Raw genomic sequence first — 14,517 nt, forward strand, 5'->3', positions numbered from 1 at the left:
GGCTGTGGTGAGAAGCAGGAGTGAGATGCAGGGGCCTGTGGTGTGATGCAGGGGCCTGTGGTGTAATGCAGGGGGCTGTGGTGAGATGCAGAGGCCTGTGGTGTGATGCATGAGGCTGTGGTGAGAAGCAGGAGTGAGATGCAGATGCTTTGGTGTGATGCATGAGGCTGTGGTAAGAAGCAGGAGTGAGATGCAGGGGTCTGTGGTGTAATGCAGGGGGCTGTGGTGAGATGCAGGGGCCTGTGGTGAGATGCATGAGGCTGTGGTAAGAAGCAGGAGTGAGATGCAGGAGGCTGTGGTGAGATGCAGGGGCCTGTGGTGAGATGCATGAGGCTGTGGTGAGAAGCAGGAGTGAGATGCAGGGGGCTGTGGTATAATGCAGGGGACTGTGGTGTGATGCAGGGGACTGTGGTGAGAAGCAGGGGTCTGTGGTGAGAAGCAGGGGCCTGTGGTGTGATGCATGAGGCTGTGGTAAGAAGCAGGACTGAGATGCAGGGGGCTGTGGTGAGATGCAGGGGCTGTGGTGAAATGCAGGGGACTGTGGTGAGATGCAGGACGCTGTGGTGAGATGCAGGGGGCTGTGGTAGGATGCAGGGGGCTGTGGTGTAATGCAGGGGCCTGTGGTGTGATGCAGGGGCCTGTGGTGAGATGCAGGAGGCTGTGGTGAGATGCAGGGGCTGTGGTGAAATATATGATGCTGTAGTGAAATGCAGGGGGCTGTGGTGAGATGCAGGACGCTGTGGTGAGATGCAGGGGCCTGTGGTGAGATGCAGGGGCTGCGGTGAAATATTTGATGCTGTAGTGAAATGCAGGGGTCTGTGGTGAGATGCAGGATGCTGTGGTGAGATGCAGGGGCCTGTGGTGTGATGCAGGGGCCTGTAGTGTGATGCAGGGGCCTGTGGTGAGATGCAGGAGGCTGTGGTGAGATGCAGGGGCTGTGGTGAAATATATGATGCTGTGGTGAAATGCAGGGGGCTGTGGTGAGATGCAGGACGCTGTGGTGAGATGCAGGGGCCTGTGGTGAGATGCAGGGGCTGTGGTGAAATATTTGATGCTGTAGTGAAATGCAGGGGGCTGTGGTGAGATGCAGGACGCTGTGGTGGGATGCAGGGGACTGTGGTGTGATGCAGGGGGCTATGGTGAGAAGCAGGAGTGAGATGCAGGGGCTGTGGTGAAATATATGATGCTGTAGTGAGATGCAGGGGCTGTTGTGAAATATATGATGCCGTGGTGAAATATATGATGCTGTGGTGGGATGCAGGGGGCTGTGGCGAGATGCAGGGGCCTGTGGTGTGATGCAGGGTGCTGTGGTGAGAAGCAGGAATGAGATGCAGGGGCTGTGGTGAAATATATGATGCTGTAGTGAGATGCAGGGGGCTGTGGTGAAATATATGATGCTGTGGTGAAATGCAGGGGGCTGTGGTGAGATGCAGGTGCTGTGGTGAAATATAGGATGCTGTGGTGGAATGCAGGGGGCAGTAGTGAGAAGCAGGAGGCTTTGTACTGCGCATGCGTTTGAGTTACACCGTGCATATGTCCTGATGTGCTGTGCACAGAGACGCAGTACAGATTCAGATGCAGGGGCTTGGAATTATAGCAGGGTGTTCTTGTGGGGTAATGTGGGATTGCAAAATCAACGTGGGCATATCGTCGTGATGTCTTTGACAGTAGCTGTGCCCAGGGATGCAGAACGGCTGACATAGGAGGCCATATCCGGATGGACAAACTGCCATAGAGCTGGTGAAAGTTTTGGTGATGCGACCCGATGCTGCGCGTATGGTACATCTAATGTCGGAAATGCAGTGTCTTTGGACACAGGGCCTGATTCAGAGGCGCTCGCTGTTTGCAAACGCACGCTCTGAATCAGGTTGTGGAGGAATTTTTTTTTCCTGTCGGCTCGCAAAGCTGTGGGTGCCCACCCACAGCTAGTGCGAGCAGGCAGGAGATGGTCGCGATTATCGCGACCTTCGGGTTTGCGAGGAGAACCTGTGGTAGGGTCTCAGGTCTAATAGAGCAGTAAGTCCACTACTGACATCACGAGTGGCCATGCACTGGATTTGCATTACCTGGGTGTGGACGAACGCATCTAGCGAGCGGGTCTGAATGAGCTCCAGGGTCCTCTAACAGTGCCAAGGAGTGATATGAGGTTCCCGTGAAATAGGTGCAGAAAGAGTGCAGTATTACATATATAGAACAAAGTTTCATTCAACTTGCTACAATATGCTCCAAACTGACACAGGGAGGGTAGCTTGGGACATGAGCTTGCATCGTGCTAGCAGCAGAAGTCGTTTTTTCACTTTCATGAGAACTGACTGAATGCAAATGGGAGGTTATTTTGGATTAAATGTGATAAATATTACACTAATGTGAACCAACAATTACATAGAGTAGAGGCACCAATGTTGTGGGCTAAAAAAAAAGTTTTCAGATGGAGTTAGTGTCTCGCCTGAGGCACATTGTTGGTACTTGTTCCTAGCGAATTACTAATACGCTGAATACTGGCTGCCTCCTGAAGCCATTGGCTAAACTATCAAAACACCTCACAGTCAGATCCGAGCTGTGTGTTACATACAGCTGTATAGATGTATTAATTTTGTGTCATATGGACCATGTGAATAAACAGCACTGTACTGTATTTATGATTTACTAGGCTTCAGTGCAAAAAAACATGGAAGCAAAACAGATACAGATGAGTCCACAACTCCACATACATCAAACCTCCATGTGCGCTAAACAGCCCTTCTAGTTGTGCCATGCCGTGGCGTCATTCAGTAGTGCCAAGCGTCTTTTCGTGCAACTTTTACCCTTCAAATGCCTCTTTTATTGCATGCAGATATAAGCGCAGTCGCATACAGAATGTAGACATGATGTTATCCTCTTAGTCAGCATAACCTGCTTGTGCCTCATATTCCCATCGTTGTGCACTCATCGCTACTGAGTCGCATGGCGCTCACACGTTATGTGTAACGCAACTTGTAGCGCATGGAGAATAGATGTATGTGGACACATCTGTAAAGCGATGCACATAGTAAATGTTATAGCAGGACCAGTGCGGACAAATCAGGTCACGTAAGGTGGAAAACCCATTCGGCTAATTACAGATTGAAGCACAGAAAATGTTTAAAGAATAATAACAATATTATTACTGAATGGTTGGCATTACTGCCTCACAGCACTGAGGTCATGAGTTCGGTTCCCACCACGGCCCTAACTGTGTGGAGTTTGTATATTCTCCCTGTGTTTGCGTGGGTTTCCTCCGGGTGCTCCGGTTTCCTCATATACTGGTAGGTTAATTGGCCCCCAACAAAATTAACTTTAGTGTGTATGTGAGTGACCATGTGGTAGGGAATATAGAGTGTAAGCTCCACTGGGGCAGGGACTGTTGTGAATGGACAAATATTCTCCATATAGCACTGCGGAATAGGTGTGCGCTATATAAATAACTAGTAATTAAAATAAAAATAAATATGTAGTAGGATGATTAAAGGGATTTTACATCCTTTACTTTTGTATGTGTCGATCCAGGTTTTAAAGGGACTCATTGGTTAACCATGTTCGACGCCTTAGAGCACAGCGCGCAATTAGCTGTGGTCCGTTTGCACCCAGATATACGTTCCAGCTATGGCTTTGTACTGTATGGCCCCTTCTGTTGTCCACCTTAACAAGAAAAGGCTGCTGCATATGTATAAGGTGACATTGATCAGTCAACATTGATAAAATATTTAGCATTTATTTTAACAGCTGTGCAATGCGGAAATCCAGGAACGACTGCGAATGGACGGGTGTTTCGTATCGATGGGACAACGTTCTCCAGCTCAGTAGCATATTCCTGCTTGGAAGGCTACATTCTTTCTGGCTATAACACCAGACAGTGCACTGCTAATGGAACATGGTCAGGAGCATTGCCTAACTGCACAAGTAAGTCGGTAGAGCGCGGATCATAGAAGCCTTGATGTAAGACATTTAGCGGGGGAAGTTCAGTAGTTAGTGATGTACCACCAAGGGCGTCTGTGCATATATCAGCCACTTATAGTACTAAGGACATAGCAAATTTTCCTGTGCCTCTCTAAGGGAAGTGAGGGAAAACTTGCAATGTCATTGGACGCAGTGCGCCATTCCAGAACCGCACATTGCATCCATGCCACTGAATTGAATAATGTTATTATCATAATTATCATACATTGTTTGCACTAAACAGTCTTCTAAAAATCATTTCCATCTTATTAGAGTTTGGTATAGATTATATAAGGTACAAAGTAAGTTTGTCACATCAATAACATTTATATTATGAAGAGGACACAAAGGGCAGTATTCAATTTGAAGCAAAAAGTAATTTTCGCCTGTTTGAATTATCCCCGTATTCAATTACATTGACCTTTTGCCGGTGCGACAAGTCAATGTAAAAAACAGGGATCATTTTTCTCCAGCCTTTAGCTGGCGAAAAAAAAAAGTGCAGAAATGGGGTTTAGGGGTGCAGGCTTAAAAAAATAGCCTGCACCCCTGGGAATGCCTAAAAACAATTTATGGCAAAAAAAGTTTAAAAAAAAAATAGGGACACACCAAATAAAAAATTTACATCTTGGGGATAGAAAAAAAAAATTGGGAACATACTAAAAAAGCCAAATTGATTCCAGAGGGGTTCCCTTATATGCGGCAGGTGTTTTCTTCATAGCGGGAGTAGCGGCGGGTGCATTTTTAAAGAATTTTTAAAGATCATTTTAGGGACTTAAAAATATGCTTGCACCCATTTTCAAGTACCCCAAATTTGATGGGCATAGTTATTTTTCCCCAAAAAAACTGCTAAATGCTCTTCTGCATCACCTTCTTCAAAGCCACATTTATGCACCTGATACGGCTATTTAAAAACCCGACTTCCCTTCTGCAAGCAAAAATGGGGGTACCCACAGTGATTCCCCATGTCTGGACATCTTTAGGGGGGGATTCCCCATGTCTGGACATCTTTTCCCAAAAATTCCCTTATTTTTTCGCCGCTCCAGGTTTCGCCGGTTCCCGTTTATGCGTCCTTTGAAATTGAATACGGGGAATATCTGGAACTTTTCCGCCTTGAAAACAGACGAAGGAGGCAAAAAGTCCAGCAGGTGAAAAGTCTGGACTTTTTGTCTCAAATTGAATATGGCCCTAGGTGGGAATTATCGCCGATGTAAGGGACATTTTGCACCAAGATGCCCATAGACGATGAGATTTGATTTGGCAGTTTGGTAATTTTTCACCAAATTGACCAAAACAACTTGTATTTGGTTGGGTAGAACCGAAAAAGTAAACAAGGTCATATATAGCTGCAGTTTGGTCATTGTTCAGTAGGTAAAAGTTTATGCATTGTTATATTGTGCTGAGCCAGGTTTCCCGGCTCTGTGGTTCAATTGGATTAGTGCAATGTGGACTCGTTGATAGTGTTGCTCTCATATGTCAAACTGCAATGAAATATGTAATATTTGTTCAGATAAATATTTTTTATGCTTTGAACTCTCACCCACAGTTATAAGCTGCGGAGATCCCGGAGTCCCAGCTAATGGCATTAGGTATGGAGAAGATTACATTGTTGGCCAAAATGTTACCTATATTTGCCAACCAGGATACACTATGGATCCCAAGAGCTCGGTTACACGCACATGTACAAGCAATGGTACTTGGAGTGGTGTTATCCCAGCTTGCAAAGGTATATTATTGTTAGGGGTGTGCACCGGCCACTTTTCGTGTTTTGGTTTTGGATCTGGATCTTTCTTCGTGTTTTGGATCTGGATTGGTTTTGCCAAAACCACCCTTGCGTGTTTTGGGTTCTGGGTTTTGTGTTTTGGATCTGTATTTTTTTTAAAAAAAGCATAAAAACAGCTAAAATCACAGAATTTGTAGGTTTTTCTGCTCCTATGCTATTATTAACCTCAATAACCTTAATTTCCACTCATTTCCAGTCTATTCTGAATACCTCACACCTCACAATAGTGTTTTTATGTCCAAAAGGTTGCACCGAGGTAGCTGGATGACTATGCTAAGCGACACAAGTGGGCGGCACAAACACGTGACCCATCTAGGCGTGAAACTGCAGTGGCAGACAGGATGGCATTGAAAAACTAGGCCCCAAACTGTACATAATGCAAAGAAAAAAAAGAGGTGCAAGATGGAATTGTCCTTGGGCCCTCCCACCCACCCTTATGTTGTATAAACAGGACATGCACACTTTAACAAACCAATCTTTTCAGCGCCAGGGTCTGCCACACAACTGTGGCTGAAATGATTGGTTCGTTTGGGCCCCCACAAAACAAGCTGGCAATTTATCTGTCCCTGCACAAACTGGCTCTACGGAGGCAAGATGTCATCCTCATCCTCCTCATCCACCGATTCCTCACCCTCTTCAGTGTGTACATCCTCATCCTCACAGAGTATTAATTCGTCCCTGCTGGAACCACAGGTCCCTCTGTACGTTCTGGAGGCTGGTCTCCCTGGAAGAGTTGATAATTCATTTTATGAACATCATCTTCTCCACATTTTGTGGAAGCAACCTCCTACGCCTTTCGCTGACAAGGTTCCCGGCTGCACTAAACACTCTTTCGGAGTACACACTGGAGGGGGGGCAACTCAGGTAAAATAGAGCCAGTTTGTACAGGGACCTCCAAATTGCTTCTTTTTCCTGCCAGTACAGGTACGGACTGTCTGACATGCCTACTTGGATGCTGTCACCGATGTAATCCTTTAACAGACAGACGCACGCTTGTCGCTGCTGCTTTGAGGATTCAAGTGCGGCTACAGCCCACACAATTCACAAAGACAGAAAAAAAAAAGAATATTTTTATTGTTTGTGGAGCACACTTTGAGGGTTACACCACCCTTTAACAGACAGACGCACGCTTGTCGCTGCTGCTTTGAGGATGCAAGTGCGGCTACAGCCCACACAATTCACAAAGACAGAAAAAAGAAGAAGAATATTTTAATTGTTTGTGTAGAACACTTTGAGGTGTCACCACCCTTTAACAGACAGACGCACGCTTGTCGCTGCTGCTTTAAGGATGCAGGTGCGGCTACAGCCCACACATTTCACAAAGACCAAAAAAAAAAGAACAATATTTTAATTGTTTGTGTAGAACACTTTGAAGTGTCACCACCCTTTAACAGACAGACGCACGCTTGTCGCTGCTGCTTTAAGGATGCAGGTGCGGCTACAGCCCACACAATTCACATAGACAGAAAAAAAAAGAACAATATTTTAATTGTTTGTGTAGCACACTTTGAGGGTGTCACCACCCTTTAACAGACAGACGCACGCTTGTCGCTGCTGCTTTGAGGATGCAAGTGTGGCTACATCGCACACAAGTCACAAACACATTAAAAAAATAGTTTTTTATTTTTTGGAACACTTTGAGAGTTACACCACCCTTTAACAGACAGACGCACGCTTGTCGCTGCTGCTTTAAGGATGCAGGTGCGGCTACAGCCCACACATTTCACAAAGACCGAAAAAAAAGAACAATATTTTAATTGTTTGTGTAGAACACTTTGAGGGTGTCACCACCCTTTAACAGACAGACGCACGCTTGTCGCTGCTGCTTTAAGGATGCAGGTGCGGCTACAGCCCACACAATTCACATAGACAGAAAAAAGAAGAATATTTTTATTGTTTGTGTAGCACACTTTGAGGGTGTCACCACCCTTTAACAGACAGACGCACGCTTGTCGCTGCTGCTTTAAGGATGCAGGTGCGGCTACATCGCACACAAGTCACAAACACATTAAAAAAATAGTTTTTTATTTTTTGGAGCACTTTGAGAGTTACACCACCCTTTAACAGACAGACGCACGCTTGTCGCTGCTGCTTTAAGGATGCAGGTGCGGCTACAGCCCACACATTTCACAAAGACCAAAAAAAAAAGAACAATATTTTAATTGTTTGTGTAGCACACTTTGAGGGTGTCACCACCCTTTAACAGACAGACGCACGCTTGTCGCTGCTGCTTTAAGGATGCAGGTGCGGCTACAGCCCACACATTTCACAAAGACCAAAAAAAAAAGAACAATATTTTAATTGTTTGTGTAGCACACTTTGAGGGTGTCACCACCCTTTAACAGACAGACGCACGCTTGTCGCTGCTGCTTTAAGGATGCAGGTGCGGCTACAGCCCACACAATTCACAAAGACAGAAAAAAAAAGAACAATATTTTAATTGTTTGTGTAGCACACTTTGAGGGTGTCACCACCCTTTAACAGACAGACGCACGCTTGTCGCTGCTGCTTTAAGGATGCAGGTGCGGCTACAGCCCACACAATTCACAAACACAGAAAAAAAAAGAACAATATTTTAATTGTTTGTGTAGCACACTTTGAGGGTGTCACCACCCTTTAACAGACAGACGCACGCTTGTCGCTGCTGCTTTAAGGATGCAGGTGCGGCTACAGCCCACACAATTCACAAAGACAGAAAAAAAAAGAACAATATTTTAATTGTTTGTGTAGCACACTTTGAGGGTGTCACCACCCTTTAACAGACAGACGCACGCTTGTCGCTGCTGCTTTGAGGATGCAGGTGGAATCTAGACGGGATTTGGAACCGAGGACACACTACCTCCATCAATTGTCTAAATCCCACTGCACTAATGTCGGATACCGGACGCACGTCTAACACCAACATAGCAGTCAAGGCCTCAGTTATACGTTTTGCTTCAGGATGACTGCTGTCGTACTTCATCCTCATCGCTAGGGACTGTTGGAGGGTCAATTGTTTAGTAAAAGTAGTGATGTTCCTACTTCCTCTCTGGGATGATGAACAACTCCCAGCAGCAGCAACAGCACTAGGAGGAAGTGGTTCTTGATCTTTCCCTATTTTATTTTTATCGGAGAAAGTTTGGTCCTCCATTTATGTTATATTGATATATATACGTGCGGCTAAAGCGCACACAAACACAGAAAATATTATTTTATTTTTGCTGGAGAGTAGTGCACTTTGTGGGTTACACCACCCTTTAAGAAATGAGCCAGCCGGCTCTTTACTTATGGGACACAGGCGCACGCTTGGCGCTGCTCCTTTGTTGATGCACGTGCAGCCACAGTGCACACAATTCACAAACACAGAAAATAATTTTTTTTTTGGTTTGGACTGGAGTGTACTTTCGGGGGTTACAGCACCCTTAACGGTCAAGCCAGCCGGCCCTTTACTTATGACACAGGCGCACGCTTGGCACTACTTTGTTGATGCACGTGCGGCTACTGCGCACACAATTCACAAACACAGAAAATAATTTTTTTTTTGGTTTGGACTGGAGTGTACTTTCGGGGGTTACAGCACCCTTAACGGTCAAGCCAGCCGGCCCTTTACTTATGACACAGGCGCACGCTTGGCACTACTTTGTTGATGCACGTGTGGCTACTGCGCACACAATTCACAAACACAGAAAATATTATTTTTTTTGGTTTGGACTGGAGTGTACTTTCGGGGGTTACAGCACCCTTAACGGTCAAGCCAGCCGGCCCTTTACTTATGACACAGGCGCACGCTTGGCACTACTTTGTTGATGCACGTGCGGCTACTGCGCACACAATTCACAAACACAGAAAATAATTTTTTTTTTGGTTTGGACTGGAGTGTACTTTCGGGGGTTACAGCACCCTTAACGGTCAAGCCAGCCGGCCCTTTACTTATGACACAGACGCACGCTTGGCACTACTTTGTTGATGCACGTGCGGCTACTGCGCACACAATTCACAAACACAGAAAATAATTTTTTTTTTGGTTTGGACTGGAGTGTACTTTCGGGGGTTACAGCACCCTTAACGGTCAAGCCAGCCGGCCCTTTACTTATGACACAGGCGCACGCTTGGCACTACTTTGTTGATGCACGTGCGGCTACTGCGCACACAATTCACAAACACAGAAAATAATTTTTTTTTTTGGTTTGGACTGGAGTGTACTTTCGGGGGTTACAGCACCCTTAACGGTCAAGCCAGCCGGCCCTTTACTTATGACACAGGCGCACGCTTGGCACTACTTTGTTGATGCACGTGCGGCTACTGCGCACACAATTCACAAACACAGAAAATAATTTTTTTTTTGGTTTGGACTGGAGTGTACTTTCGGGGGTTACAGCACCCTTAACGGTCAAGCCAGCCGGCCCTTTACTTATGACACAGGCGCACGCTTGGCACTACTTTGTTGATGCACGTGCGGCTACTGCGCACACAATTCACAAACACAGAAAATAATTTTTTTTTTGGTTTGGACTGGAGTGTACTTTCGGGAGTTACAGCACCCTTAACGGTCAAGCCAGCCGGCCCTTTACTTATGACACAGGCGCACGCTTGGCACTACTTTGTTGATGCACGTGCGGCTACTGCGCACACAATTCACAAACACAGAAAATATTTTTTTTTTTGGTTTGGACTGGAGTGTACTTTCGGGGGTTACAGCACCCTTAACGGTCAAGCCAGCCGGCCCTTTACTTATGACACAGGCGCACGCTTGGCACTACTTTGTTGATGCACGTGCGGCTACTGCGCACACAATTCACAAACACAGAAAATATTTTTTTTTTTGGTTTGGACTGGAGTGTACTTTCGGGGGTTACAGCACCCTTAACGGTCAAGCCAGCCGGCCCTTTACTTATGACACAGGCGCACGCTTGGCACTACTTTGTTGATGCACGTGCGGCTACTGCGCACACAATTCACAAACACAGAAAATAATTTTTTTTTTGGTTTGGACTGGAGTGTACTTTCGGGGGTTACAGCACCCTTAACGGTCAAGCCAGCCGGCCCTTTACTTATGACACAGGCGCACGCTTGGCACTACTTTGTTGATGCACGTGCGGCTACTGCGCACACAATTCACAAACACAGAAAATAATTTTTTTTTTGGTTTGGACTGGAGTGTACTTTCGGGGGTTACAGCACCCTTAACGGTCAAGCCAGCCGGCCCTTTACTTATGACACAGGCGCACGCTTGGCACTACTTTGTTGATGCACGTGCGGCTACTGCGCACACAATTCACAAACACAGAAAATAATTTTTTTTTTGGTTTGGACTGGAGTGTACTTTCGGGGGTTACAGCACCCTTAACGGTCAAGCCAGCCGGCCCTTTACTTATGACACAGGCGCACGCTTGGCACTACTTTGTTTATGCACGTGCGGCTACTGCGCACACAATTCACAAACACAGAAAATATATTATTTTTTTAGCACTTGGGGGGAGCACCCCTGATGGACAGAGCACCCCCTGGACAACACTGCAGCACTCCTTTAGGACTGGGACACTGCACAGGACTTTGGAGTGGACACAGACCCTATGGAGAACTGACTGCACAACACAGTCCAGCCAGCCCCTATGGACTTTGAAGTAGTGGACACAGCCCCTATTAACAACAGCAGCACAGCACAACACAGCCAGCCCCTATGGACTTTGAAGTAGTGGACAACAGCAGCACTACACTACACTACACTACACAGCCCTAACTCCCACCCTCCCTCTTCACTGTCCACAGCCGAGTGAGAAAATGGCGCCGACGTGGGTACCTTATATAGGATCCAAAACCCGCGAGACTCGGAAGGCGGGATGATGACGTTTTGCCTCGATTTCAGATCCGAGTCAGGAGGGAAAAGTCGAGCCTGATTCGGATCGGACTCGGATCGGGGGGGCTCGGAGGGGTTCGGATTTCAGAAATCCGAACCCGCTCACCCCTAATTATTGTTACTATAACTATTATTGATATTTATTATAATTGATACTTATTATTCTTATTGTTGTTGTTGTAGTACAGGTCGAGTCTCCCATATCCAAATATTCAGAAATACGGAATATTCCAAAATATGGAATTTTTTTGGCATGACTGAGATAATGAAACCTTTGATTTTTGATGGTTCAATGTACACAAACCTTGTCTACGGCACAAATTTTTTAAAATATTGTATAAAATGACCTGCAGGCTGTGTGTATAAGGTGTATATAACACATAAATGCATTCTGTGTGTAGATTTAGGTCCCATTCCCAAGATATCTCATTATGATATGCAAATATTCCAAAATACGGAATATTCCGTTATCCAAAACACCCCTGGTCCCAAGCATTTTGGATATGGGAGACTCACCCTGTAGTAGTAATAATAATAGCTGTAGTGTGTGTATAGTAGTATTAATAGAAATTTATGTAATTATGTCATTACTTAGGATGTTTTAACATAAAGATAAATGATTCTGATAACGTGTGTGAGACATAACCATTCACATCTTCTACCCTTTGTTTCTTAGCTCAGTCCCTATGAGAAACAATGTACAGTACCTCTCCTTCCTAAAATATTTACATGCATGTATGTAAGGATACGTTGTATTTAACATATTTATTAGCTGAATCCTTGTTGGACATTTTCTTTGTTTCAGCATTGAGACTCTTCAACATAGATGAAGGTCTTCCCGTTAAATGTAATCACGAAATCAGTTCAACCCCTGCTGCGTAATATGCTTGCAGACTTTTTTTTTGTGACTTTAATTTGAGTATAAGGTTTTATTATTCATATTCATGTATGAAGACTATGTAATAATTGGTTTTAGATTTATGTTTCATTCAATTTTTTTTTTGTTGCAGCTGTTACTTGCCCATACCCACCTCAGGTGTCTAACGGGAGGCTGGAGGGTACAAACTTCGATTGGGGTTTTAGTATCAGTTATGCCTGCTTTCCGGGCTATGAACTATCCTTCCCTGCAGTGTTGACCTGTGTCGGCAACGGGACGTGGAGTGGAGAAATTCCGCAATGTTTACGTAAGTTATAGTCTAAGTAGACATGTGTATAGTTTCTTTCTTATATTGACTGTTTCAACATAATACAGTATGCATTTGGGTACAAAGATGACATTCTGAACGCACGAAAACTCAATGAAAAAAACATCTAGTTTTAGAATACAGGTGTCCATAAAAACATACAATGTTAAAAGTTATTTTTCAAGGCTTTTAGCAGCTCGAAATACGTTGGGAGCTCCCAAATGGTCCATCCAGACTGCACCCCATTCCAGAGGACCTGTGTAAGCCAGCGAGACACATGGAGTTCACTTTGCTTACAAACCAATGCTTACTTTTTCTCCCCTTCCGGTACGTTCATCTTATTATTTCAGCCCCCACTATGGGTACAGACACACTGTGCTCTAATTAGAGCCACTTATTGGATTGTTTCCATTTTATTGTGTATATTTTCACTTGCTCTTTGTGAGCTAATTTCTTTTCATCATTCATTGTTATGCTCCTTGTGAGCTGAATTGTGTTTATGGTCTCTATTTATTAACACTATTTTTACTAAAGTGATAAAGGCTGTTTTTTGTTTTCACACCTTTTTCACATTATTTTAGTATCACCTATAGTTATTACAGGGCAATTGGAGCAGAATTCATAAAATTCTACTCCAAGCCCTAATTATCACTTATTTTTAGTAAGCAGATCGCATTTCCCATAACTGTAATGGGAAATGTGATCCGGCCAAAGTTACTAAAAATAAATTGTGAAAAAATACCTGGGAAAGCCCTGTGATAATAACGCCACCTGGAGGTGGCATTATCCAGGGTCTCCCCCAGTTACCAGACTCCTGCTTTGCTCTAACGGGCAGAGCAGAGCCCGGAGCCGGCCCCAGGAATCAGCTGTGTGGTCTAAACAGACCACACGCTGATACACTGTAAAAAAAAGAAAAAGACTTACCTGAGTCCAGGGATTGATGATCGGGGCTCCGGGTGATGTCCTCCCTTCGGTCAGCTGGTCTCCCATGCTGCATTGGGGCCCAGTCGTCACCTGACAGGGTCCCAGTGCAGGATGGGATGTCAGCTGACCAGAGCCACGGAGGACATCACCGTAGGCCCGATCACTGCAGGTAAGTGTAATTAAGGGAGGGGGGGGGTCGCTGGAGAAGTCCGTGATCATGGGGGGTGGGGCTTAGCAATGGGGGGTTGGGCTTAGCGACGGTCGTCGGCGCATGCGTCGGCACTTATAACGGTTTTTTTGCAAAAAATACTGTGACAAGTGTGCGGACGGAATTCGCAGGGACAGAGCTTTATCGCAAGCTCTGTCCCTGCAAGGGATTTTTAGTAAATTCCTGTGATATTGCCTGAATTCGCAATGCGGATTCAGTCGGTAATATCACACTACAATCTGCATTCAAAATGCGGATTGTAGTAAATAGAGCCCTATGTCATGTGTATGTTTTTATGGACATTTACCCATGTTTTATGAGAGCTAATTGATAATTTCTACAATAAACTTGTTTTTTTTCCCCTTAATACCAGCTTTGTTCTTTATGGTTTAACAATAGAAAAGTTATTGCATGCATTTCATACTTGTCAACTCTCCCTTATTGTCAGGGAGACTTCCTGAAATAGTAGCAATCGTCCTGACTCCCTGAGGAGTCTAGCAATCTCTCTCTCTGCACCTTACCCCCAATATGAAGCTTTATACATTCAAATTGGATCACTAGAGGTAAATTTACTAAAGTGAGAGTTTTTAGGAGTGGAGATGTTGCCCATAGCAACGAATCAGAGTCTACT

The 14,517-nt window shown here is 45.1% G+C and overlaps 1 protein-coding gene across 1 annotated transcript in view; it reads left to right on the forward strand.

Annotated features, from left to right (window-relative positions):
- The window catches only part of CSMD3 (CUB and Sushi multiple domains 3), a 1,208,248-nt gene that overhangs the window by 1,133,908 nt on the left and 59,823 nt on the right, over positions 1–14,517 (forward strand). Inside the window, exons 59-61 of the mRNA XM_088444368.1 lie at positions 3,742–3,918; positions 5,498–5,677; positions 12,581–12,754. Of these exons, the coding sequence (XP_088300494.1) occupies positions 3,742–3,918; positions 5,498–5,677; positions 12,581–12,754 (531 nt within the window). The remainder of the gene's footprint in view (positions 1–3,741; positions 3,919–5,497; positions 5,678–12,580; positions 12,755–14,517) is intronic.

The sequence above is a fragment of the Taudactylus pleione genome, unplaced genomic scaffold (assembly GCF_031769625.1).
Source record: "Taudactylus pleione unplaced genomic scaffold, aTauple2 ptg000360l, whole genome shotgun sequence".
Lineage (NCBI taxonomy): Eukaryota > Metazoa > Chordata > Amphibia > Anura > Myobatrachidae > Taudactylus > Taudactylus pleione.